The 22,215-nt window shown below is 47.0% G+C and overlaps 1 protein-coding gene across 1 annotated transcript in view; it reads right to left on the bottom strand.

The window, feature by feature from the left end:
• Window positions 1-10,514: 10,514 nt before the first annotated feature.
• Window positions 10,515-22,215, bottom strand: part of MECP2 (methyl-CpG binding protein 2) — a gene marked incomplete at its 3' end in the record, with an annotated part of 86,173 nt that continues 74,472 nt past the window's right edge. The window contains exons 2-3 of the mRNA XM_080719062.1: window positions 12,677-13,027; window positions 10,515-11,598 (exon numbers count right to left, since the gene is read on the bottom strand). Coding sequence (XP_080575188.1) covers window positions 10,515-11,598; window positions 12,677-13,027 — 1,435 coding nt within the window. The remainder of the gene's footprint in view (window positions 11,599-12,676; window positions 13,028-22,215) is intronic.

Here is a 22,215-nt window from a genome sequence, read left to right as displayed (position 1 = left end):
TCTCTATGGGCCCAATGCTCTTGCCATTAACCATTACCTCTTACCTGTATGAATGTGCTGGTTTCCTGAAAGAACTGTCTCAATTGGTCTTCCTTGGCCACAAACCACACCATAGTGCTTTCTTACATAAACCTTTCCCAAGGTTCCAAACCCCTTCAATGGAGTTCTGGCTCTTCAGTGTGGCCTGTAGGGCTGTCCCCAATATAGTCCCCACCCATCCATCTCAAGCATAGCTCCTTTGCACAAATCAGCAGCCTTAAGTCATTTTCTCAGGTGTTCAGAAATGTGTCTGGTAAGCTGTGTCTCAAAGCAGCGAGTTTGTATGTGTCACTGCTGCCATGCTTACCAGACAAGGCTGAGCTCAACCAGCTGTGGTGAAAACTTCCCAAGCCACATAGTACCTGTCCTCTTGTGTACATCTTGAGCTTGCTGGAATTCTGTGCCTCTGCACTCATCTGGTTTCCCCCACATCACAGGGAAGACCCATAGGCAGCAATGGGGCCTTACTCTTGTTTCTCAAGCTGGATGCATACTTTTCAGTCTCCTCCCCTGAGCCTCTCTTGCCCTGTTGATCATGACCACAAAGGCCACTCCCTACTAGCCTGTCCTCTCAGAGACGTAGGGCTGTCTCCAGAAACAAGATCTGCCCAAGGCCCATGATTTCCCCCACTGGAACCTCTTCCCTGAAACTGCAGCCACTGTGGCCACTCAGAGAGGAGGCTGACCATACCCTGAACTCAATGGCTCCTTACAGGATAGCCCTTACTGAGATGCACTGACTCCGGTATCCAGAATTATGGGCACACACGCTGAGTTCTGTGGGGCAAGGACACAGTCCTCCTTGTGCAATGGGAAAAACAACTTTTTGGAGCAGGTCTGGCACATAGAGATGTTCAATAACAGGTCCAATTTTCAACTCCTTAATGATCAAGGCCAGGACTTTGAGGGGACCTTCTAGTAGGTATGTTCACATTTGCATGCGAAGCTAGACTCATTGTCCTCTCCTCCAGCCCAGCACCAGCCTGAGGAAGCCAGCTGCGGCCTGAGTGGGCAGCTCCTGAGTCCACACCCTTATAGGTAGCCAGTGATGATGGACAGTCCTGCAGCATATGCCCTTTCCTGGTCAGGGGGTCAGGTTAGCTGCCAGCAGAGGCTATGAGAGGATGGTGGCTTGGAATAAGCTATAGGAGCTGGAAGGGGGGAGTCCAAAAGCATCATGGCATGTCAGGACCTAGGAAATGCCCCTGCCACCTGGTCAGGAGTAGGGAAGTTGTGCTGCAGGTGGACTTGTGCCAGGCCCTTCCCACTGCACACTGGAGCAGTGTGCCTGGAAAGTACTAGCTTGGAGCAAGATGAGGAGGAAGCCAGGGAGGCCAGCGGATGAAGCAGGCTTCCCCTTCTTCCCATGGCAGTCCTCTGAGTGGCTACTGGTGTTCAGGGACAGCCAGATCAAATGTGCAAACGCACCACCATGCTGTCAGGTGAGCTGGAGGGGACTGCTGACTTGCAATGAAAGCCCAGACCTTGAGTCACTTTCACAGAGAGATTTATCAAGAATGCTAACAGCACAGGATACAGTACTTCCCAACAAAAGGTGCAAACGCGTCACTTAGAAAGGCATGCTGAGTATTCTTTGCTTTCACATGTATTAAAAAACTTACAAAAATAAAATAAAACTGCGTGCTGCCCATCTTTTCAAATAGTAAAAGAACCTTATGAAAAATCCACTTGATTTTACAACAAAAGACACAAACGGACATTTTTATGTAAATTTATAAGGCAAACTCTTTATATAATAAATAGGTTACAGGGATTCAGTGGGGGGTGTTTTTGAAACGTATACAGGTACATTCAGACAGGTTTACTGAAATGGTACAAATTTCCTTAATAAATTGCCTTTTGTTTTTAAATATATCAGTGCTTTCAGTCATTTGGCTATACACAAAGAACCTTTTTTGAACACTACAAAAAAGCAATCAATATTTTTATTTTTAAAACGACCTACTTATTTTCTAAAGTAATTGTCCCAAAACACAAAAACTGAAGGTGAATGTGACAGAGGGCGTTTAGAGACCCCTCCAGCTAAGTCTGTCCTGGGTCTCTCCCCATTTCCTACAACCCTCTCCCCAACCTCAGGCAACCTTTCTGGTTGGAGCCAGCTCCCTTCAGCACAGGATGGCCTAATGCTGGCAGCAGTGTCCCACAGATCTTGGCCTCCGGGCTGGTAAAGGGGAGCATGACTTGGACTAGGGAGGGGGCAGACACCCTGCTTAGTTCTTTTAGCTACTCAACTCCATGTGCAAATGATCATTCCAAGCATCACTGTCCCTGCCTGAAGGCATTAAGGGCGCATAGTGTCTCTGTTCTGAGAGCCCAGAACAATCTCTAACAAAGGTACTGGCTTCACTGAGAAGGATCTGTGTTTGCCATGGAAAGGGAAAGGGATATCTCCCATCCAAGTTTTGCTGGGAATCAGATGACAGCAGAGAGTGGGGTTGGGGAGAGAGAGAGAAAATGTGTGCATATGCACACAGGGAGTGAGCAAGCAAGACCCTCCCCCCATCATTTTATTACCCCAGGGATGATGGGGAAAAGAGATGTCACATTAGTGCTGTATCCCTGGGGGATGGGAGAGGGCATGACAGACTCATCCTGATTGTAGTCCTGGGGGCACAGCTTGGAGATAAGAATGCCCCCTCACCCCCTGGCTTTGTCCAGGAAGAGCCTCATCAGGTGGGGAGTAGCCAATCCATCTGCCAACCCACCCCTGATCTGTGCCCACAGTGGGGCATCTGGCCACATGCTCAGGCCCAGCCCCCTTCTCCCTCCCTCCTCAGCTATGCGCTTACATCCCCTCCTGGCTCTCCTCAAAGGAACATCAACCTTTTCTTTCCTTAAAAATAACAATGGCAATAATCTGGGGGTTGAAAGAGCCAAAAGAATCCACTAGATGGAACAAATTTTGGTTTTGCTCTTTGAAAATGGCAACACATCAGCTCAGTCTGTTCGCTTGAAATGGGACTCCTGGGCTTAACCCTTTTGGGTGGTTTCTGGTTGATCTGGCAGGAGTCAACTCTTTAGAGCACACCTCTTGTCTCAGTCACCATTCCCCTCCCTCCAAATGCTTTGTAAAGAAAAGGTGTCTAGAAGCATTTGTCTCTGGAACAATTACTTTAAACATGGTTACAATACAGACTTCAGTTCAAACACAGAAGAGATTTACTTAGCAAATTTCCTTTCACCCACCAAAAATTACACAAAGATAAGCCTCAACACCACAGTTAAGAGGACCAGTAGAGAGAACCTCATGTTTGGAACACAAAAGGAGAAATAAAAACCAAACCAAACCCAAACAGAAAAACCCCAGAAAGACGAGGAAAGGGCAAGGAAGGGGAAGGAGAGCAAACACAGCACACATTACAGTGTCCAGGTACACGGGAGCCCAGCACAAAGAAAGGGCTCGGCACACATTGAGTAACAGTCCTGGTGATATTTGGTCATATATTCATCAACTACTGACTCTGGAGCGGCTGTTATTGATTGAAGCAGTGACAAATCAAATGGAACAGGAGGCCATGGTAGCAAGGGAAGGAGCAGGCTTCAACTTCTGTAAGTTTTTTGCACTCCACTGTCCAGCTCCCCAGAAACACTGAACTGGGTGGGCCCTGCTCCATCCAGGCTGGGCTAGAGGTCACCGGGTGAGGCTAACTTGGGCACTGATATCACATTAGTCAGAAAGCGCACGCGTGAACATACAAGGACACCCACCTGTCAGTGGCTGAACACCAGCAGCAAGGGCCTCTCACTCCTCTGCCACCATCCCAGGCTGGCTGGGAAAGAACATCATGACCCACTGCTAATACTGAATGCATGCTGAAGCAGGCCCTGGAACAGGAGACCAGAGACTGATCCAGCCCCGATCCTCCAAGGGGCCCGAAGATAGCCTAGCCAAACGGTCTCTCTGTTGGATTTCTGGCCTCAGAAGAAGCAATGTCTTGGGGGGTGGGTGTAGATTTTGGCCCTGGTGATTATAATGCTCTCTGCTTTGGAAGAATACAGTTCTAGATTTTGGTTTTTGGTGTTTTTAATTACTTAAAAATGATCAAAAAGAACTGTTACAGCTAAATTTTCTAGCAGATATTGTTCTTAAAGAAATTACAAAAGCAAATGCAATTACTCGTGGGGGGGAGAGAAAGGGACATTTCTGGAGTCTTTACTACTTCCTGGAGAGGACCTACTGGACTGTCTCACGTGGTTCAGGAATCCTTGGCGTTATACCTGGTGTGGTTCATGGGTTCAGAGACAGGACAGGTCTCCCATCTCCCCTCTGGCCACCAGATTCAGCAAAGTGGGAAGGATGATACACTTCTAGCCCTGCTGGTGGGGAGGCCTGCGAGGCCAACTGCACATGGCTCTCCTCCACCCCTACAAGGTGACTGGGAAGGGCAAAAGAAGTGGGGCCACCCCTGTGTGCTCCAGTTTTCCACACCCCCACCCTGCCAGAGGTGAAGACCAGGTGGTGCCGACTATGTTCTGGACTTCGGCAGGTCAAGGGAGCGCTCCTGTACTCACCCAATCGAGTAAACTGTCCTGCACCCAGAATCTTGAGCTCCCTTTTACAAGCACAGAAAAAAAACAAGAGTGTAAAACCTTGGTGCTACCTAGAGCCTCCTTCACTTGGCACAGGGAAGCCCTTGAGAGAAGCAAGGAAAGACCACAGATCTGCTTGGACCAAAGAAGTGACCAGCAGACAGATTTGTCATTTTTTTCTTTTTTTTTCTTTTTTTTTTATTTTCCCTTGTCCTATGCTATGGTTATCAGAAATATTGTAATTAAGCAACAGGTATACTTTTAACAGGTCTTTTTGAGTGTGTGGAGCCACAAGCAAAAATGAGTTTATAATTGTGCAATATACAGATATATATAAAAATTCAACTGCTTTGTGTGTCTAGTTGGTACATAAAATAAAAAGGACAGAAAAACTAAAAGCAAAACTAAAAAGCAAAACAAAAGCCCAGGATAGAAGTGACAAAGCAGGCCTATGCGAGTTACTGGCTAAGTTACTGGCTATAATCAGGGTCACCAGGAAGAACAGCTTTGCCGCTTGACACAAACACTGCGAGGAGAGGGGCTATCAGTGGGCAGGAGCCAAACCTCTTGGCCTTTTCACTGCAACTGCTCTCACTGCTGAGCAGGACCCAATAAAAGTTAAGATGAAAGAGGGGACCTAGGGAGCAAAGCCCATTTGTCAGTTGCCCAAATGTTCTTGCATTCAGATGTTGTTCTGACAGGGTCTGGGCCCTGTTTGTACAAAGATTGGGGGCTTGTCCTCCCTTCCTCTGCCCCGATTCTCATACCCCCCCCCCAGAGCAGGTAGGGTAGCTTGGGGAGGCACAGAAACTTTGGGGTGATTTCACAAGGGAGTGCTTGCCTCCCACACATTTCACCTGCAGCCTCCCACCCCCAGGAGAGCAGAGCAGGAAAAATGTGGAGGGGAGGCACCAGAGCAGGACACACCACAGGCAGAGGATCTTTCCTAGCTTCCTCAGTAGAACTGCTCCTGACAGATCAGTACTGGAACAGGGTCTCTCAAAAGGAGAGTGGGAAGTTGGGTGGTGCTGGGCCTTTCAGACACTGGTGAATGTGGTTTACTACACCAAGAGCTGGTCCTTGAAGCTTTGGGACCAAACAGACCGATAACCTTCAAACTATCCCCAAAGGATGGGGTCAGAAATCATGTCCTTGGAGACAGCTTGAAGAGTTGACTGGCTCTCCAATGATAAAAGGCCCAGAGTCTCAAGAGGCTCCTGGTTCTACCTCCTCAGTTGCAGGTTTCAGATTGGAGTTCCTATCGCCTGCAATGCTCATCAGACATCTCAGGCCAAGCATTATTTTAAGATCAGCTTTTTTGCAAAAGCTTGCTCTTATTCAGAAACATCAAAATGTAATTTTCTACCAAGTGTTTTCTAGGTTTTCCTTCTAAATTGTTGAAAACCAGTTTCAGTGTTCAATTTTTCCCCTTTAATATGTAATTTTAGACCCTGGGGGAGGCAGTATCCTAGCGATTTATAACAATTAGACTAAGCCTTTTCTAAAGATTGATATAGTATCTAAAAGAGAAAGACATCAAAATGGAGAGAATCAACAAATCCCTTCAAAGCAGAGCTTGTTTGCTGATGCCAAGACAGGGATGAAGAATGGGCATGAGGGAACAAATGGCTTGGCCCAGGTGTGGGGTGCTGCTGCACTGGCCCCTGCCCTACCCGTGGCAGGTTTCTCAGACCCCTTTGGCAGCAACTGGGGGTTCTGCTGTGCCACTGTCCACAGGGGCCCTAGAAACTGAGTACTTCCCAAAGTCTAGGCCATTAATCCTAGAATTTGTAGGTGTGAACTTGAATCTGGAAACAATGCAAGGCAAGGACACAGACTACAAACTGATACACAAAAGTCTCCTCAAAGAATGGGCACTTGAGACCTCTCTTGGCCCAGTCAGCCCAGAACCTGGCTAGAATGCTCTAGGAAGGGACTGTGGCTATATGGGAATACAGAGCTCTGGCTGCTGGATTCCATTTGGGCTAAACAAAAATTTCACTGGTCCCTCCTGGTGGATTCAGTTCATACCCTTTGGCTATTTCCTAGGATTGAGCTGCTGATTAAAAGCTATTTTAAAATTCTGAGGTCCTGTCAGCTAAGGAAACTCCTTTTCCCACCTAACTTGGCAGTTGGTTTCTGGTTATTACCCTCTTTCAATGATTATGGTCACAGCAGAAATGAACTGGGCAGAGAAGCAGGTGACAATTTGGGTCTACTCTGGTTCCCGCTTTCAAGGTTTGTGGTCTCTAGCCCGGAATGACATCACTGAATAGACAGGTCTGCACCCGTGTAGGGGTTGCAGCTTTCAACACCTTGTGAGCTGAGAGGCTAGGGCCCTTGGCTAGTTTGGCACCGATGGACTGGGGGATGTGGCTTTTCTAAGTGTCCCCTGTGCCTTTTGAAACGAGAATCCAGCACCAGCAGAAGGGAGCTGTACTAGAGCCTAGCTGCGCTTAAGTGTCCCCAGCTCACTCTACTGTCAAAGCCAGCAATTCCACTGGTTATGATAGAGCCACCAATGGGCAGGGCAGGGCCAGACTGGGCAGACCTGGGAGGAGCTGGAGGATATACAGCATTCTGTCGGGAGAGGAGGTAGTAACTAACAACTACAACAGGGTTGGGGAGACTGTGGATGTGACCTTAATATGACCTAGCCCCATGGTATCTGAAAACTGTCGGTCAACTCCTGCATTTTTTCACATATTCACTGAAAGATGCCCCCCCTCCACCTTCATAGTGTTCAAGTACAGACAAAATTGAGGTCACACCCAAAACTGGGCCAGACACAGCTGGTGAGAATCCTGTGGCTTAAGGCTTTCCCTCCAACCTCCTGTCAATCTGACCAGGCAGGGATGGCCTGGGAACTGCAGTGCCCCTGCTTGCCAGGGCAATAAACTGCCAAAGCTGCCTGCTTAAAGGTGACTGACTCATGATGACTTTATCTGGGGAAGAATGAGAAAAATGAAGGAAACCCTACAGAGCTGCAGGTACCACCTGCAGCTTTGGAACCAACTGTAAGGGGAAGAAGTTGGGGAGTGAGGGAGCTGCAGGTGGGGCCCAACTGAAAGAAAATGACACTGCTGTATTCCCAACCACGAATGCCCAGACAGCCCAGGCCACAGGGGGCCTAGTGGCCATTGCTCTTTTTCCCCAAGACCAGGTGACACCCAGCCCAGGAGCAACATTTCACTGGACTAAGTATCATGTGCAAAGCCCGGCTGACCACAACAATCTTCTCAGTGACAACCTGGCCAGGTGCCATGCTCACATGGATATGTGTCCTTGGGGGGTGCGAGGCCACTGTGGGGTCAGGGGCCTTTTGTCCTTGGAGGAAGAGGAGTTCTGAAGTACTCATCCTCTCCTCTAACCCCTCTTCCCTTTCTGGGGAGGAGTCAGAAGTGAGGCTAGGAGGATCGACAGCAGATGGGAGTCTGGTTGCAGGACTTGCTTTTACAGCATAAGGAAATGGATACAAATATGCTAGAAAGTCCAACTATGACTCTACAAACAGAACAGGGCAATTTCCCTCGCTTCTAACCATTCCAAAAGAGACAAACACAGTTTTATCTTAAGCTATTGATTGGGAACTGTCAACTATGGTTCCTGATCACTAAAGACTGGCAAGGAAGTGCTAGACAGCTTCTATGATGTTTCACTCCTTCATGATTACACCGTAGTAAGAAAGAAGCCAGGGACAATAACTGAAATACACAAGACAACACGCACTTGACAGTTCATGGCAGCAGCTCACATGGGACGTGCCTGTGGGTGTTTCTGGAAGCATAAGACTGCTGTCTCATTTGCTACTTTGATAAGGTACTTCTCAGTTGGACAGATTTAGATATAAGAGACATCTCTGTAAACACAGAAAAGGATATACCAATATGATGAAGATATGCAGCTAGATAAGGACTTCCTGAACAGAGGTGAAAACTTTGGGATCTCAAATGAAAATTGATCAATTAAAAACCCACAGCAAGCCCAAGCCTCTAAACCCCCACACCACACTCCTGGACTAGAGATTGAAATGTGTGGTATGTTGGCCCCGCCCAGTCTCCAGCCAGCAAAAACAAAACAGTTCCATTAGAAAAGAACTCAGTGGGGGAGGGGGAGCAGAGGAAGGGCTGGGACCTAGGTGCTAGTCCCAGCTCAGGTAATGGAAAGGTTTGCATTTGTCCTGCCAGCTGCCCTACCACACTATGCTAGGCATTAGAGTTCTGAGTGGGGCCAAGGGTGGTAGGTATGGAGCCCCTGTTGGGCAACTCGATGACTGGCAGGACACAGGGGGCCTCCGCCTCCCTCAGATACTGTATGTGGCCCAGTTTATCTGGCCCACTTCTCTAAAGTAGAAGGGTGGAAAGGCTCATTGTTCAAGTTCTGAAAAGCCTTTTTATTACCAGGAAAGAGGGGCTACCTAGGAGAGCAAGACCTTGTTGTTCTCCAAAGATGCCAGGGTGGACTCAGCAGAGCCCAGGGCTTCCTCAGGGCTCGGACATGAGGGGGCCAGGGCTGGTAGTAGGAAAGCAAAGGGGAGAGAAAGTTCTAGGTAGGGGTTGGAGCCGATGTCGGCTCAGTATGTGGTTGGGCACTGTGGTTGCCAGGAACAGAAAGAATAAACTAGGAGGTAGGAGGAAGGGGCAGAAATGAAAAGATGAAATGAAAGGAAGGCAGAAATGGAAGGACAGAAGAGAAACCAATCAGGAAGTCCTTATGAAATTGCAGCAAACACTTAGAGTTTCGGAGCTTCGTGGGAACCCTATGTGCTGAGCCCACTTTAAAACAAGCGCAGGTATATACAGATCCAGGTAGTTCTGAACACCATCACGTTTGGTGGCTAGAGGGACAAAATGTCACCAAGTTAAGCCAGTTTGCTCTCAGAGCATCTGTTTGTTTTGAAGTGGGAACATGAAGACTCAATAGTGCAAATAATTCTATGCTGTCCCTAAAGGAGAACCGGAAAGTAATTGGAAGAACATTTTCCTCTCCTTCCTCCTTGCGCTTTGTCCTGTCCACTAAGTTCCTAACTAACAGCCAAAGACTGCTCTAAGTGACTAGGAATCTCTTTTAACCCACTGTAGCAGTAGGCTGGGCCTGACTCCTGGCCAGCCTGCCTGTGCCTCTTCTTGTTGCTTCCATAGCCTCTCTCTTTCTCTCTCTCTCTTTCTCTCTCTCTAGTGCCACCCACTGGAGGATGTGCCTTGAGAACGGGTAATGCCACCTCACCCTGGGCCAACTTCTTGTGGCTCAGGCCAGTCTAAATCCAGCACTTCAGGACTCCCTCTTAGCCATGCCAGAGCTGGAGCAGACAGGTGCCACTTTTCTGTCCTGCAAAATGTCCTTGTCAGTTTTGGATGGGGGGTGATGTGGGGCCAAAATTGTGCCACCACAGGTGGGATCACATGGGCCACAACCACTGACCGTCTTCTCTAAAGAATCCAATGGTCTCTTGCCTCACACCTCACTGTCCCACCGTGGTTGGGAGTGGGGGAGGTGGGGGAGCAGGGACTTGGGGGAGGTACCAATGGCACCGAAAACGGGAGTGTCCTCTCAACTGTTCTCTGTCCTTAATAACTGCATGAAGAAAAAGTCTGGGTGGGAAGGGAGGTGTCTGGTCAACAGCTTGTCTGGTCAGTAGTATCTACAGCAAGCCTTGTTGAAGGAGCCTAGTTTAGAAAAGTGCAAAGCTACTTCTGGCCCTGGTTAGGTCTTCAACCTGACTGTGCTTGTCGGTAAGAAAAACATCCCCAATGCTCCAACTACTCTCACCCTGAAGCCACGAAACTCTAAGTTTACTGAAAGAAAAAAAAATATTTTTTATTTCAGTTAATCGGGAAGCTTTGTCAGAGCCCTACCCATAAGGAGAAGAGACAACAGCTGCCTTTATTCTTGTTGGTTTGCTTTGCAATCCGCTCTGTGTAAAGTCAGCTAACTCTCTCGGTCACGGGCGTCCGGCTGTCCACAGGCTCCTCTCTGTTTGGCCTTGGCATGGAGGATGAAACAATGTCTTTGCGCTCTCCCTCCCCTCGGTGTTTGTACTTTTCTGCGGCCGTGGCGGCAGTAGCGACCGCGGGCTGAGTCTTAGCTGGCTCCTTGGGGCAGCCGTCACTCTCCAGCGAGCCTCCTCGGGGCATCTTCTCTTCTTTGCAGACACTGCTGCTCAAGTCCTGGGGTTCAGGGGGGCTGGTGGGGTCCTCAGAGCTCTCGGGCTCAGGTGGGGGTGGGGGTGGGGGTGGGAGCAGCGGCACAGGGGCTTTTGGGGACTCTGAGTGATGGTGGTGATGGTGGTGCTCTTTCTTGGGGGGCGAGGAAGCACTGCTGCTGCGCCCCTTGGGGCTGCTCTCCTTGCTTTTTCGCCCAGGGCTCTTGCAAGTCTTCAGTCCCTTGCCGCTCTTCTCGCCGAGGGTGGACACCAACAAGGGCTTCACTACCTCCTTGACCTCAATGCTGACTGTCTCCCTGGTTTTGCGTTTCTTGATAGGGAGCACAGTCTCCTGCACGGACCGGATGGAAGACTCCTTCACGGCTTTTTTCTTGGCTTCAGCAGCGGCAGCCGCCACTACACTCCCTGGCTTTCTGCCTCGTTTCTTGGGAATGGCCTGGGGATCAGCTTCTGCTTTTCTCTTCCTGCCAGGTCGTTTGATCACCATGACCTGGGCAGATGTGGTGGCCCCACCCCCCTCCGCCTTGCCTCCAGGTGATGCTTGGAAAGGCATCTTGACCAGGAGTTTCCCAGGGCTTTTCTCTAGGACCCTTTTCACCTGAACACCTTCTGATGCTACTGCCTTGGGTCTCGTGGTGCCGCTTCCTTTGGGGCGCCCCCGACCTCTGCCAGTTCCTGGAGCTTTGGGAGATTTGGGCTTCTTAGGTGGTTTCTGCTCTCGTCGGGAGGGGCTCCCTCTCCCAGTTACCGTGAAGTCAAAATCATTAGGGTCCAGGGAGGTGTCGCCTACCTTTTCGAAGTAAGCAATCAACTCCACTTTAGAGCGAAAGGCTTTTCCCTGGGGACTGTGGGGGACAAACAGAGAGACACAAAGAACAATTACAAGTTTTCAATGGTAAAATCAGAGATGGGTCAGAACAGATGGTGCAGAAGAGCTCTCTGATAGACCTTATAATTGAACAAGAGTCACAGCAAAGAAAAGCCAGGCTGAGCTATAACTGGAGGGGCACAGCCAGGTCAGACTCACTGACTCCCAGGCAGGAATCAGATTGCCAGGGGCAGTGGGCACCTGTATGTCTTGCTCTGGTGCTAGAACAGCTCGATGATGGCTGCTCACCAGTTGTTGCCTGGAAATCCTTCATGGACCTGCTTGTCACAAAGGCCATTCCTGTGGAACCTCTGGACCTCTACACAATCCAGCAACCAAAGAGGTCAGGCCTGGTACAGAAAGGGCAGTCAGGCTAGGAGCCCAGTCTGTTGGTTGGTGACCAGGCCCGATCCAACAGCAGAACATTCCCGGGTCTGAACTTGGGCATGGTGCTCAGTCCCTCTGGGAACCCATTTCAATAGGATAATGCTTTGTTCACCCTTCTTAGGGGTTGTATGATTAAACGAGGCTGTCTACAAACACAATGAAAACTTCTAGCCTTTCTGGGATCATTCAAGGGGCAGAACTGAGATATGCTTCTTTACTGCTCCAATAAACTTTGGGCTCTAGAAGTTACTCTGCTTCAACCAGAAACACCCTGTTTTTAGTTCAAAGTGGGACAATTGGAAAGGCACATAGAGCCTGTCTTTCTTACCAAGAGACCTGGTTAACAACACATCTTTCTCAACTTTGCAGAGGAAAATAAAACCAGAGTTGGGTCCTACTGCTAGCTATTCCACCTCTAGACAAAAACTCAAGGTGTGGCAAGAATAAAGGGCCCACTACCCTTAGCACTTTCTAGACAGGGCAGGGAACTCAGAACACAATCATTCTAAGTATATCTGGTCACACTGTTCACTTTATCCACTCCCTCTCCCCAGCTAGGGAGATGAATTTTCCTGATCAATCAGCAGCAAAGAGCTGTCATTCCAATGGACCCCAGTGTCTGACCTCCCACCCACCTGGCCCTGTAGATAGGACTTGCTCTTACTTACTTGATCAAATATACATCATACTTCCCAGCGGAGCGGCCAGATTTCCTTTGCTTAAGCTTTCGTGTCCAACCTTCAGGAAGGGTGGGGTCATCATACATGGGTCCCCGGTCACGAATGATGGAACGCCGCTGTTTGGGGGAAGCAGAAGCTTCTGGAACGGCTGGGGCAGAGCCCGCACCTTCTGATGTCTCGGCTTTGCCTGCCTCTGCTGGCTCAGCAGAGTGGTGGGCTGATGGCTGCAGAGGCTCATGCTTGCCCTCTTTTTCTTCTTTCTTATCTTTCTTCACCTTTTTAAACTTTAAGGGTTTGTCCTTGAGGCCTTGGAGATCCTGGTCTTCTGACTTTTCTTCCCTGAAGTGTTAAATAAGTATGTAAGTATCACAGAGAACATAGAGGTTTGCAGAAAAGTAGGTAAAGGCAGGCTCTGGGTATCCCACCACATATATGAGGCCCTAGGCCACTGCATACTCAGACCATGGTGACTTCACAGGACATGTCCTTGGGCCAGCCTGGGGCCCAAAGATAGCTTTGAGTGTTTTGGGCTGCTGGTAGCATTGACCAAGTACACTTGACCTGCAATGTACTGTGGCCATATAGCATTGCAACAGAGTGTGCGACCTGCACAGGTGTCTTTCTTCTGAGTACAAGCACCATGGGGCTTTTTAGCACATCACTCTGGCAGAGGTCAGGTTATGAGCTGCCCCTGAGGGCCCCTGCCTGGGCTGGCTGGCTGATAAAAAGGGCCCTCCAGTGTTGGAAAAGGAGCTTGTCTCACTCCAAATGGCAGTGTGTGTGTGTGTGTGTGTGTGTGTGTGTGTGTCCGTCCCCGTCCCTTTAGGAAGGAACAGGTTTGAGTAGATTTTTGGTCTTCTCAAATGTGTTAACACACCTATCAAATTTATGCTCAATAAGAAACAGCCTGTGAGGCACAGTGCAACTTGATGATGGGAACATGGCCCAGCACAACCCCTCTGGGAGGGGTGTGTATTGGAGTCAGCCAACCTCAGCTCAAATTCTGGCTTTGCTACTTTGTAAACATGGACCTAATCAAGTGACTTCACTCCATGCCTCAGTTTCCATATCTCAACAATGGGTCACCACATCCCAGAGGCAACCTTACTGTAAGAATTACAGAAGAAAAGGCACAAATACCATCCACTTCTGCCCAATGTTCTGGTAGGAAAAGAGAAGAAACCCAGGTTATGTGGGCCTTTATCAAAATATACTCCCTTACAAGAAACAGCCACAGTCTCAGCAGATGCAGAGAAAAGAGCAAGAAAGGAGGAGGTGTGGTCCAGACACAGCAGTGGACCCCTTCCTATTAGTGCACAAGAGAACCTTTCCCAGTCCAAGGCAGGGCGCTTGCCTATTTTTTTCACACAGAGGATACAAGCAGGTCCGTCCCTATGGTTCAGCCTACTAGTGTCCTCTTCTCATGTGATTTAGGGCTATAATGCTTTAGTGACCATCTGAGGGAGACACAATACCTACCCCCAAGGACTGCAGAACCTGGAAATGCTATGGTCTATATCTCTGAGCTGCAGGCCAGGTCAGTGGAAGCTTGGAAAGAAGTAGCAGCTGTCTACTAGTCCCTTAAGTTAGCAGTAAAGAGCATGACCATTCCTGTCCTCTGTGTTCTGAGCCAAACTGCTCATGTCAGTGCTGGTCACTGGTTCATGGCTGGTCTAACCCCAAGCAACTTTCCCTTTTGCCTCTACGGTGGAGGCTGCAATAAAGGCAAAGTGGTATGCACTAGCACACACTATCAGGAACCTAGATCTCAAACAATTTGGGTAAGCCATTGGAGGCTGGTTAGCTCTAGGATCAGAAGCTATATGAACAAAACTTTCCAGAACACTCAGGCCAGGTGTGGGGAGGCAGCAGTGGCTCCCATCGAATAACAAGGTCCTAGCGAGGGAAGGCCCCACTCTGGCTCTCTGCTGAATTCCTCCTCATCCCGTTATCTTTCTTCAGCAGTCTAAAGACCAGAGAGGGGCTGCTGGGGTCACTAGACCCGTTCTATATAGAGATGCATCTCATAGCCCATAAGTGCCCTTTCTTGTTGTCAACTGAGTGTCCCACACCTGTTCCAAATTTCAAGTCTCTGTTTCCTATAAGAGGAGCCCTGGGGAGCTAGGTGTACTAGTCCATGGCTTGGGTACTAGGCAGCTCCTTGGGAAGGGTAGAAGAGGAGAACTTGCTAGCAGAGGAGGCAAAAGGCCAGAGTAGCAAACAGGACTCATCACTTCTACATAAATCCCTGGGGCCCTGCCTAATGCCAGGGCTGCCCCTGGAACACTGACAGCGCTTGGAGTCTGAGAAAAACACTGGACTAATGGGAAAGGTTGGCTTCTTCAGAACTCTCATTTGTACTCTCAAATATCTCGAACTGTTACAAGGTCAAGTACAAACCACATGACCAAAGAAATGCCTTCTAGAAATCTTCCCTAAGAAGACACCTCTGGAAATGAACAAGACAAGTGTGACAATCTTCACTATTGCATTCTTTTTACTAGTTGAAGACTGGAGACCCCTGAGGTCATAATCAGGAGACTTGGAAAATAATCTATGGTATAGCCACGCATTGGAAGACTCTGCAGTTAGAGAAGGATGATGTGGAGTAAATTCCAGGATCTATTGTGCAGTGAAAAGGTGAAGTGCAGAAACGTTTATCATGTTACTTTCTAGGCAGGCAAGCAGAAGAATTAAGAAAGAACAGACCAGAAACTAAGAATCATGTAAATGTTTTACATAACCAGAAATAAACTTAAAGCAAAAACTAATGAAACCACCATTACATTGCATTGAATGTAAACAGAAAGAAATAAATTTAACTGTATATCATTTTGATAACATACCACGAAAAAATATGTTTTTGGGGGTGTGCTGGAAATGAAACCCAGGGGCATTCTACCTCTGAACTACACCCCCATTCCTATTTTATTTTTTATCTGGAAACAGGGTCTCACTAAGTTGCTGAGAGCCTTGCCAAGTTGTTGAGGCTGTTCTCAAACCTGTGATCTTCCTGTCTAGGCCTCCCAAGTACTGGAATTACAGGCATGCGGCACCATGCCTAGCTATAAACTTTTAAAAGTAGTGAAGATGAGAAAAAACGGGCTTTTAACTCTATCTGTAATTCTCTGCTCTTTCAAATTACTTGAAGCAAATCATAACCATATGGTGACTTTCTATAAGGCATACAGGTGTTTGTTACAGTATTTTCTCAGTGCTAATTCTTTGTTTTTTTTTTTTTTTTTTTTTTTTTTGGTGGTACTGGAGTTCCTGGAAGCCCTTCTACCTCTGAGCTACACTCCCAGACCTATTTTATACTGTTTAAAAAAAATTTTTTTTTTGGTGGTACTGGGGTTCCTGGAAACCCTTCTACCTCTGGGCTACACTTCCAGACCTACTTTTTTGTATTTTTTAAATTTGCAAACAGGGTCTCTTAAGCTAGCGCAGCTGGCTTCGAACCTGCGCGATCTTCCTGTCTCTGCCTCCCAAGCACGGGGATTACAAGCGTGCGCCACCGCACCCAGCTCTCAGTGCTAATTCTATATTTAAAAAGAAATAACAAGCCGGGTGTGGTGGCGCACGCTTGTAATCCCCGCGCTTAGGAGGCTGAGACAGGAGGATCGCACGGGTTCAAAGCCAGCCTCAACTACTTAGTTAGTGTGGCTCTCAGCAACTTAGTGAGACCCTGTTTCCAAATAAAATATAAAATAGGTCTGGGAGTATAGCCTGAAGGTAGAAAGCCCCTGGGTTCTGCCCCCAGTACCACCAAAAAAAAAAAAAAAAAAAAAAAGAAAAAGAAAAAAAACCCCCAGATTCTGTTGGGTATGGAGTAGAGGTAAAAATGATACAAAACAGGTAATCCAGCCGGGTGTGGTGGTGCATTCTTGTTATCCCAGCATTTGGGAGTTGGAAACCGGAGGATCTCAGTTCAGTTAGCGAGGCCCTTCACAACTCAGTGAGACCATGTTTCAAAAATAAAGAGACTAGCCAGACATGGTGGTGCATACTTATAATCCCCGCGCTTGGGAGGCTGAGACAGGAGGATCACACAGGTTTGAAGCCAGCCTCAGCTACTTAGTGAGGCTCTCAGCAACTTAGTGAGACCCTGTTTCCAAATAAATTAGAAAATAGGGCTGGGGGTGTAGCCTGGAGGTAGAAGGCCCCTGGGTTCCACCCTCCAGTACTCCCCCCCACACACACAAAAGATTTGTAGAGATCTTTTCATTCCAATGTGATATGTGCATTCCAGAAAAAAATTCTTGTAAAAAAATCTACACATCACACAATAAAAATACGAGTTCTTAACTGAGTTCCCTGCCTATCTGTAATCCCAGCTACTTGGGAGGCTGAGACATGAGGATTGTAAATTCAAGGCCAGCTTGGGCAATTTAGTAAGACCCTGTCTCAAAATTAAAATAAATTAAAGGGAAGCCAGGGGTGGTGGTGCATGCTTGTAATCCCAGTACCTGGGAGGCTGCGACAGGAGGATCACAGGTTTATGGCCAGCCTCAGCAACTGTGAGGTCCTCTGCAACTTACTGAGACCCTGTTTCAAAATAAAGAATAAAAAACCGAACTGGGGGTATAGCTTAGGGGTAGAATGTCCCTGAGTTCTATCCCCAGTTCCTCAAATTAATTAATTAATTAATTAAAAGGGCTGGGGATGTGGCCTAGTGGTAGAACACTACTGAGTTTGATCTCTAGTACTAGTTCTTATAGAAAAACTGGGATGGGAGCCAAGCATGGTGGCCTACACTTGTAATTCCAGTATTTGGGAGGCTAAGACAGGAGGATCCCAGGTTCGCAGCCAGCCTCAGCTACTTAGTGAGGTATAGCTTGGAGTTAGAATGCTCCTGGATTCCATCCCTAGTACCTTGAAAGAGAGAGAGGGGATGGAGTGTAGACCAAACCTATATGGTTTGATAACCAGAGCTCGCAGATGAAACCATTAACATTTCTAGTTATAGGAACACTGACACATACCACAGCCTTCACTGGCATTTGCTCCTAACATCCCCGTTGTTTCTTCTCCTCATAACCTAGGCTGTGATTGCTTCTGCATGCTGCTACAGGTCCTTTATGCCATTTATTCCTGGACAGAGTGTTATTCAGAACCTAGGCAAGGCCTTCTTCAGCAAAACTCTTTTTCTTAAACAGGGGGGAAATGTCTTTATGTCTTTATTCCTATTCATAGCTTCATCATATTTAGGAGGCTAAGACAGAAGGAATGGAACATACTCTTGTATAATAAAACATCATTGCTGAGGCTGGCCTCAGCAACTAAGTGAGACCTTGTTTCAAAATAAAAATCAAACAGCTGAGTATGTGGTTTGGAAGTACAATGCCCACCCTGAGTTCCATGCCTAGTATAAGAGAGAGGGAGACAGACAGACACAGGAAGAAGAAGAGGAGGAGGAGGAGAGAGGGGGAGGGAGAAAGGGAGGGAGGGAGGGAGAGAGAGAGAACCACTGTAGAAAGCATCAAGGATCATGATCATCATGGTTCTTTGTGTGTGTGTGTGTGGGGGGTACTAGGGATGGAACCCAGGAGTATTCTACCTCAGTATATCCCCAGCACTTAAATTTTTGTTGTTGTTTTAAAACAGGATCTCTCTAGGATGCTGAGGGCCTAAGTTCCTGAGGCTGTCCTTTGAACCTGCAATGCTCCTCCTATCTCAACCTCCCAAGTACTGGGAATGCAGGTATGTGCTGCCACGTATGACAGCATTAAGTATCTTTGAGCCACCGAAAGAAAGTTCTTCCTAAGGTGTCCAGTTGTTTCTCTTATTGTCTTCGTGTAACAAGAAGGTGTGTGTGTGTGAGAGTGTGTGTGAGTGTGTGTGGTTCTGGGGGTCTGAACTACACTCTCAACCTCCGAAATGCTGGGATTACAAGCTTGCACCACCATGCCCAGGTTTCACTAGGTAGCTGAGGCTGTCCTTGAACCCCTAGCTATGCTTCCTATGTATTGGGTTATCTTAAGTATCTACAGAGCAAGTTGGGCATGGTGGTGCATGCTTGTAATCCCAGCATTTCAGAGGCTGAGACAGGAGGATTCAGGTTCGTGGATAGCCCCAGCTACTTAGTGAGGCCCTTTGCAACTCATGAGACCCTGTTTCAAAATAAAGAATAAAAAATAAAGCTGGGAGTGTAGCTCGGAGGTAGAATGCCCCTGGGTTCTATCCTTACTACTACAAAAAATATTTACAGAGCATAATGGAACATACTCTTGTATAATAAAACATCATTCACTGATTCTGCTGTTAGAATGCAAACATCAGATCAAATCCATCATTTGATGAAGCAAAGGAAAATTAGTCTTAGGAACTGTTAGTTTCAGGCCAAATCATCATATCCTGAAGAGTTTAATGGTAAGAACTGCTTGCATTTAAAAAAAATTTTTATTGGTGCATTGTAGTCATACATCTTAATGGGATAAAAGACTTGTGGAGACATACATGCACACATCATCCAATTAGCCCTTACCCAATTCCCACCCCATTCCCTCCCCATCCCTCCTTTATATGCTTGGCTTAGTGATTGACTTTGTTATGTTACCTACAGTAATCCTGCTTAAAAAAGGAATTGGAAGCCAGGCGTGGTGGCGCACGCTTGTAATCCCCGCACTTGGGAGGCAGAGACAGGAGGATCGCGCAGGTTTGAAGCCAGCCACGCGCGCTGCTGGCTTAGGAGACCCTGTTTCAAAATAAAAATAGGTCTGGGAGTGTAGCCTGGAGGTAGAAGGGCTTCCAGGAACCTCAGTACCACCAAAAAAAAAAAAAAAAAAAAAAAAAGGAATTGGAGGCAGTCCAAAGAGGCCATCCCTGGTATGCTCATTTGATCCAATGCAGACAACAGGGGCAGGTTCAACTAGCCAGGCAATTGTAGTTGAGGAAGGACTACTCAATTGCCAGGGTTTTCCAATTTTAAAAATTGGGAGGAGGGAGGCCCAGACACAATGGCACATGCTTGCAATCCCAGCTACTTGGCGGGTTAAGGTAGGAGGATCACAAGTTCAAGGCCAGCCTGGGCAGCTTAGTGAGACCTTGTCTCAACATAAAAAATAAAAAGGGCTAGGGGTATAGCTTAGCAGGAAGGCTGCGTGCTATAGCTCCCCCTCATTTCCATGGAGTTGAGAATGACTAGCGTACTTTATTAGCATGTGCCAGGTCTGGTGTTCCATCCCCAGCAGGGAGGGAGGGGAACACAAGTTGAATACAGCAGCTGAAAGGTGTTTTTCACTTGAATTAGAATTCAGCCCCCTCCCTGCCCTCTCTTGAGTAAGTTCCAGGGGAAACTTCCAGAACCCAAGTGAGGTGGTACACACTTGTAATCCTAATACTTGGAAGCCTGAGAGTGGAGGATAGCAGGTTCAAGGACAGGCTCAGCAACCTAGTGAGACCCTGTTTCCAAATAAGAAAATTGGTCTGGGGATGTAGCTCGAGGAAGAATGCCTCTGGGTTCAATTTCCAGTATCACAAAAAAGAACCCCAATAATATCTTGACCTTTTCTAATTTCATTCCTGTGTGCATTAGGCCAATTTTAGGAGATGGCATTTCTTAGCCTCTTTCATTTCCAGTTATCCCATAAAGTAATATAAAGAGCCAAAGTATCACGCAAAGCCACACACCTAAGGAAGGTTGGAGGCTACTTCCTTGGGTGAACAGCTTGGGACCTGAAGATAGAATCAATTTTCTAGTACTGGCTGCTTGTGTCCCACAGTGTCATTCAATTGGTACTTCCAATTTTTTTCACTTCCAGAAAAAGCTACGCAATCTCGGAATCAAGAAGGCTTCTCTGCATGAATTAATGTAACAGCAGCAGCACTTTAAAACACCAGCTTCCTCCCTTTAAAAATCTGTGAAATCAAACTGGCACCAGAAGAATGTGTCAGTGGTCTCTGGGGAGTAGAAAGGGATGGGATTCAGTTTGAAGGCTTACAATGGTAGAGCCTGAGATTCAGCAGCTCTTCTCTGAACTCAGAGTGGGTTGTTTAATGCTTACCGCTCTTTGAGAAGACAAGAAACCATCTATGTTTGGAAAAGCTAATAAAACACAGTTCTTGCCAAACAAAAGTAGATCCTCCTCCAATACAAGGAACCGGTGCCATATAACAACTCTCATTTTAAGAGGTATGCAAAATGAAAATCTAAATACAGAGCTGGGCATGCTGGCGCACGCTTGTAATCCCAGCATTCGGGAGGCTGAGACCGGAGGATCATGGTTCGCGGACAGCCTCAGCTATTTAGCGAGGCCCTCTGCAACTCAGTGAGACCCTGTTTCAAAATAAAGAATAAAAAATTGGGCAGGGGTTGTAGCTCGGAGGTCAAATGCTCTGGGTTCCATCCCCAGACCCGCAAAAAAATAAAATAAAATAAAAAATAAAAAAAATCTAAATACAAGGTCACTACACATGGGTTAAAAAGAACAAGTTTAAAAAACTCTTTACTGCTGTGAGAAATAGTGTGGCAGTTTCTCAAACTGTTAAACATGGAGTTTAACATGAACCAACAATTCTACTCCCAGGTACAGATTCCCAAAGAACGGAAAACAGGCAACTCAAATAGATACTTGTACCAATGTTCATGGCAGCACAATTCACAATAGCCAAGCAGTGAAAGCAACCCAAGTGTTCATCAACAGATGAATGGATAAACAAAACCTAGTCTATCTAGACAACATAGTATTAATCAACTTTGAAAATAAACGGAGTTCCAACACATACTACAACATGGATGAACCTTAAAAACATGTGGTCAGTGAAAGAAGACAGACTACAAAAGACCATAATATTAAAGCCAGACACGGTGACACATGTGTGCAATCCCAGTATTTGGGAGGCTGAGACAGGAGGATCACAGGTTCCCAGCCAGCCTCAGCTACTTAGGCCCTCCAAAACTTAGTAAAACCCTGTTTAAAAATAAAGAATAAAAAAATAGGGTTGAGGTTATAGCTCAAAGGTAGAATGCCCCTGAGTTCAATCCCCAGTACTGCAGAAAAAGGGCCATATATATTATATTGATTCCACTTATAAGAAATGACCAAATCCATAGAGACAGAAAGCTAATGAATTCAGAGTTTCTTTCTGGGGTGCTGAAAATGTTTAGGAATTACAAAGAAGTGATGGCTACAAAACACTGGGAATGTACAAAAAGCCACCAAACTGAACTGTACATTCTTGTTTGTTTGTTTATTTATGTACTGAGAATTGAAGCCAGAACCTTGCACATACTGGGAAAGAATTCTACCACTGAGCAAAGTCCCTAGCCTCCATTTCTTTTTCATTCATTAAATTGACCAGGCTCGTCTCAAACTTGTGATCCTCCTACCTCAGTCTCCTGCGTAGTTTGGATTATAGGTATGTACCACCATGCCTGGCTTGAACTATACATTTTTTGAATGAGTAAATTTAATGAAATGAATTACATGTCAACTTTGTGTGTGTGTGTGTGTGTGTGTGTGTGTGTGTGTGTGTGGTTCTGGGGATGAAACCCAGGGGCATTCATTCTATCTCTGAGTTATACCCCC

This window comes from Muscardinus avellanarius, assembly GCF_963383645.1.
Source record: "Muscardinus avellanarius genome assembly, chromosome: X".
NCBI classification, from domain to species: Eukaryota; Metazoa; Chordata; class Mammalia; order Rodentia; family Gliridae; genus Muscardinus; species Muscardinus avellanarius.
This window is presented reverse-complemented; position numbering and strand designations above follow the sequence as displayed.